A 5,509-nucleotide genomic window follows, 5' to 3' on the forward strand; every position below is an offset into this window, starting at 1 on the left:
CAATGGCCAGCGAGCGACTGCCTCACCCAGGAAGAGCGCAATGATAATACCAACATGGGCCAGTGAAGCGCCGTCCTCCACAACTAGACTGAAGAGCAAAAGGACAGCAACTTGTCTGTTCCCCTCCCCCGATTCCCCAACGCTGTTCCCCTCACCCAATTTCCCAATAAAATCTGAAAAAAATAATAATAAAATAAAAGTTAACTCTGATTCCCAGAAACCCAGATAAGCTGCAGTATGTTAGTTGACATTTTCCAAACAAGGCTAGAATGTTGTAAAACCAAATGCTTAGTTTTTCTATTTCTTTTATGGCCTACCATCCCACAAGATAGAAAATGATTTTCTTTACGGTTTTGTTTTGTTTTGTTTTATTGGGGAATTTGGGGAGTTTTATTGGAGAATAGCCAAGTTGTTCTTCAGTCTTAGTTGTGGAGGGCACAGCAAGCTCAGCTCCAAGTCCAGTCGCACCGCTCAGCTCAGGGTGCTGTGTTCAATTAGTTGCAGGTGGGTGTAGCCACCATCCCATGCAGGAGTCGAACCAGCAGCCTTGTTAAGAGCACGCACTCTTTCCCCTGAGCCACCTGGGCGGCAGCTCTGCTCAAGGTGCCGAGTTCAGTCTTTAGTTGCTGGTGGGCATAGCCACCATCTCGAACAGGCAACCTTGTTGTTAGGAGCACATGCTCTCACCAACTGAGCCATCCTTGGTAGCTCAGTGGCAGCTCACCTCGGACGCAGCTCACTGGCCCATGTGGGAATCGAACCGGCGACCTTGTTGCTCAGGGCTCCAACTCTTATGCAAGCTCTTAACCAACTGAGCCACTCGGCTGGCTCTCTTCACGGTTTTATGCTACAATATCCTGCCGGTTGCTTCCCACCCCCAGAATTGTAAAGCAGCAAAAACTCATCTGTTAATAATGCTGCAGAATTCTTCAGGTAAATCATTAGCCAGAATAAAGGGTGACTTACCATCTAATTTCTCCTCCCACTCACTTTCTCATCTCTGTTCCCCATGGGTAAACCCCAAACTTTTCAAGTCCGTGATCACTGTTCAAACATACAAGGAAAATAAAATACCCAAATAACTTTGTTGCACTTGGGCTTAAAAATCTGTGATTCACTTGGTATTGGGGTACTTCTAGTAAAAAAAGGAAATGTGGTTATAATGAGCATTTCACTGTTTAATAAAAATAGGATCATCCAAGAAGTGTTCTAAAGACACCTATTGCATCAGAGTCAACCTTCTTACTTATTTTTCCTGGGGCTTCTTACTGGGGTCCTAAGGCATGTTTGGATTCAGTACCTACACCAAGTGCTTCCGTCTTTGCATGGTTTCTCAGTAATGTTGCTACATTCACTTCATCACCCAGTCCAGAAATATCTTCCTTACTTCCAGTCTTGACAGTCTCTATGTCCTGTCCAACTTTTCTTCTCCATCCCCTCCTCACCTATATAATTCCAGGAATTTCCTACTGGCCTCTCTCAGTAACTTTTTTTCCTCTCAAATCTATGCTCTGTGAACGTCAGAAGAAGAAAAATTTAAAAATGGTTAAAAGAGCCCATGGAAGGGGAGAAATAAGTCAGGAGACAGTTGCTTTTCATTGGGAGTGTTTCTGAATGGTTAAATTTTTTAACCAGATGCTTATGATACTTTGATGAAAGTGAGTCATTTCATCATTCTTGAATGTTCTTATGAAGATGTTAATGTGCCCATGTAATTCCTCTATTTAAGACCCTTTGGTGATACCCTATTGCCTATGAGCTATCAACATAACCACAGTTATCTACTCCTGTGCTTCTGTACATTCTGTTCATTCTGCCAGGAGTGCAGGTTCTGTTGATAGGAATTTTGATCATTTTGCCAGAATCATCTTCTTGGGATGTGGGATTTGCACAGGAGCCTGCGGATCTCTGCCCAGACCAAGCAGGAATGGAGCTGTCTTACATGAACCAAGGTGGACTAATTAAATCCTTTGGATTTGCCCTCCGTGTTTTCCACAGCAATCTGAGCTAGCAGCTGAAGAAAGTCCAGAAAAATTAGGAACTTCCCAACTACATCGTCGGAAAGTCATTTCCTTGAACAAGCAGATTCTGCAAAAGACCAAACATCTGGAAGAGGTCAGTGTTTTCTTTTTATAATTTTATTCAAGTAAAATGAAAGCATTGTTTAACAAGGGGGAAGTTGGGGAAGGAGTTAAGATTTTCGTGGAAGAATGGTCGAGGGAGGTTCCAGAACTGGGTCAGCATACTGTTGCCGTTGCACCAACCCAGCCTCCACTTACTTTTGTAAATAAAGTTTTATTGTAATACATGTACACCCATATGTTTACATAATTTCTGTGGCTGCTTTCAAGCTGCAAGGACAGAGTTGAGCAGGTACAGCCAATGTGGTCTTTGAAGCCTAAAATATTTACCTTCTGGCCCTTTATAGAAAAAGTTTGCCAACGTCTATTCTAGAAGAAGGTCACAGGGCAAGAATAACATTTATCAATCCACAAATACTGAGCACTTCTATGTGCTAGGCACTAAGCTAGGCTGTGGGGATGAATGAAGAACAAGTTATGATCCCTGCTCTCAGGGATCTTACGGTTGTATGGGAGACATACACTAAACAAATCGTATCCATCATCATTTAGTTACAGGTGTGATAAGTGCTGGAAGGAGAAGTCTAGGGAGCCGAGAGAGTCACTGATAGGGAGACCTGATCTAACCTTGGGCATTGGCAGTAAGATTTAATGGAAAAATACACGTAGCAGAAGATTATGAGACTGAGTATGGCTTTCTAAAGAACAATTCACCAGTAGCTCCTATAACAATTGATTTTCCAAAAATGGGTGCCAGTTGGCATTTTGAACTTGTATATTTTTCATCTTTTCAAGACTCACATTGTAAAAAGATATTTATCAAATGGTCTTACCAAGTCATTTCTTCAATTGAATTTGTTCTATTAGAATTTGTTGTATTACAGCAAACAAACAATAGGTTGGTTTTACCAAATGCTCTGTATCATGAGCAAAGAAGGATGAAAAGGGTGACTGTGATTTGCTTTCCATTTGATAATTGGTTTAGACATTTTAATTCTCAGTGCAGAGAATATCATCCTTACTCTTGACCCTTGTTAGCGAAAAGAACCTAAAAGTGTTTGGTTAAAAAAGAACTCATCACAGAATCAAAGTGCACATGAATCAAGGATGAGGCTTTGCCCACCATAATGTCTTTATGCTCTGAAGGAGGATAGTTCTGAGGATATCGCAGGTCCCATGAGCCAGAGTCTCAGCATAAGTAGAGGTTTGCTTTTAACTGCTGTCTAAACGTGGAGAGAAGGAAACTGTGCCTCGTTCCAGTGGCATCCCTGGTGCCTTCTCAGTCCAGCTGAAGGGGAGGCCTCTCTGGCCCTCGGTCTATTTTGCAGTTGGTTCAGAACCTGTGTTTACCAAAAGCATGTTATTTTTCAGGCGTGCCGATAGGCAGCAGGCTATCAGTAAAGGACAGTGGTCCTTACTGCTGTGGTTTGTGTTAGTAAAGACAACCAGCATGTGCTGTCATGCCTGGCTATATAACTCGGCCAGCTGCATGAGGAAATGAGGTTGGGAGGGAGGGATTCACTCAGGGTCACAGCCCACATTTGAGTTTGGGGTCTCAGATGACGATAAAAATGTGCCTAGAGAGATTGCTTCAAGGATGAAATGAAAATGCAAGCAGAAGGGCCGACCAAATGGCGCAGTGGTTAAGAACTGGCTTGGGACGCCAGAGGTCCCCGGTTCGGATCCCACATATGAAGGCCAGTGACACTGCCCTCTACAGCTAAGATGCTGAACAACAGCTCAACCTGGAGCTGGGCTGCCGTGAGTCACCGGCGACGGCGTAGACTNATGCCCACATATGAGTACCCGGCGACCCCTGTGAAAGGGTCGTTCGACCCCCAAAGGGGTCACGACCCACAGGTTGAGAACCGCTGCCCTAGAGCCTGTCTGCCCACAACTTGGACTGGTCCAAAGCCAGACAAGCAGCTGGAGGAGATCAGGGTACTCAAGATAATCCTAACATCAAACATAGAGACATCCATGTGGGGTAGTTCCTGTGAATGGGGAATTCGTTCTATTTCAGATATCAATAAATCATGAGACAGAGGGCTTATGTGATTCTGCTAGTAAAGTAAAATGCCCTGAGGATATGCCAGGGACACTTTGGAAATCAGTGTCAAGGAATCTAAGTTGGATGTTAAAACCCAAATCTGAAATTATCTATAAGAAAAAAGCTACTAAATATGTAGCAGACAAAAGTGGCCAAATTAATAACATAGTTCAGGATGATGCTCTCAAAAGTAGAGGATATAATTAGTTAATTATCATTCTGTTTCTGATGAGTGATTTGGAAATTGAGATAGGCTGGTCTTTCTTCTCCCCCCACACCCCTTTTTTGCACTCTCAAATAATTTTCAGAAACAATTCTCCTTCCCCAGACTACAGGTTATGAGTATCTTGATGTGTCCAATTGCATCTTTAAAAGTTGACTCGGGGGCCAGCCAAGTGGCGCGTTGGTTAGGAGTTGGCTTGGGATGCCAGCTCTGAGCAGCAGGGCCGCCAGTTCGGATCCCACATGAGGGCCAGTGACGCTGCGCCCTCTACAGCTAAGATGGTGAACAATAGCTCTACCTGGAGCTGGGCTGCCGTGAGTCACCAACGACAGCATAGGCTGCAGTGAGGCTGGCCAACAGTGAGCATGAGCTTTCCTGAACTGCCATGAGCCACCGTGAGCGGCTGTCCAATGGCCGGCAAGCGACTGCCTCACCCAGGAAGAGCGCAATGATAATACCAACATGGGCCGGTGAAGCGCCGTCCTCCACAACTAGACTGAAGAGCAAAAGGACAGCAACTTGTCTGTTCCCCTCCCCCGATTCCCCAACGCTGTTACCCTCCCCCAATTTCCCAATAAAATCTAAAAAAAATAATAATAATAAAATAAAAGTTAACTCTGATTCCCAGAAATCCAGATAAGCTGCAGCATGTTAGTTGACATTTTCCAAACAAGGCTAGAATGTTGTAAAACCAAATTCTTAGTTTTTCTATTTCTTTTATGGCCTACCATCCCACAAGATAGAAAATGATTTTCTTTACGGTTTTGTTTTGTTTTGTTTTGTTTTGTTTTGTTTTATTGGGGAATTTGGGGAGTTTTATTGGAGAATAGCCAAGTTGTCCTTCAGTCTTAGTTGTGGAGGGCACAGCAAGCTCAGCTCCAAGTCCAGTCGCGCCGCTCAGCTCAGAGTGCTGTGTTCAATTAGTTGCAGGTGGGTGTAGCCACCATTCCATGCAGGAGTCGAACCAGCAGCCTTGTTAAGAGCGCGCACTCTTTCCCTTGAGCCACCTGGGCGGCAGCTCTGCTCAAGGTGCCGAATTCAGTCTTTAGTTGCCGGTGGACATAGCCACCATCTCGAACAGGCAACCTTGTTGTTAGGAGCACATGCTCTCACCAACTGAGCCATCCTTGGTAGCTCAGTGGCAGCTCACCTCGG

General features: G+C 44.4%; 1 protein-coding gene across 5 annotated transcripts in view; it reads left to right on the top strand.

Annotated features, from left to right (window-relative positions):
* The window catches only part of CCDC93 (CCC complex scaffolding subunit CCDC93), an 86,809-nt gene that overhangs the window by 47,872 nt on the left and 33,428 nt on the right, over positions 1-5,509 (top strand). For all 5 annotated transcript variants that reach the window (XM_019665346.1, XM_019665347.1, XM_019665350.1 and 2 more), the window contains one exon: positions 1,999-2,115. In XM_019665346.1, coding sequence (XP_019520891.1) covers positions 1,999-2,115 — 117 coding nt within the window. The remainder of the gene's footprint in view (positions 1-1,998; positions 2,116-5,509) is intronic.

The sequence above is a fragment of the Hipposideros armiger genome, unplaced genomic scaffold, assembly GCF_001890085.2.
Source record: "Hipposideros armiger isolate ML-2016 unplaced genomic scaffold, ASM189008v1 scaffold_440, whole genome shotgun sequence".
Lineage (NCBI taxonomy): Eukaryota > Metazoa > Chordata > Mammalia > Chiroptera > Hipposideridae > Hipposideros > Hipposideros armiger.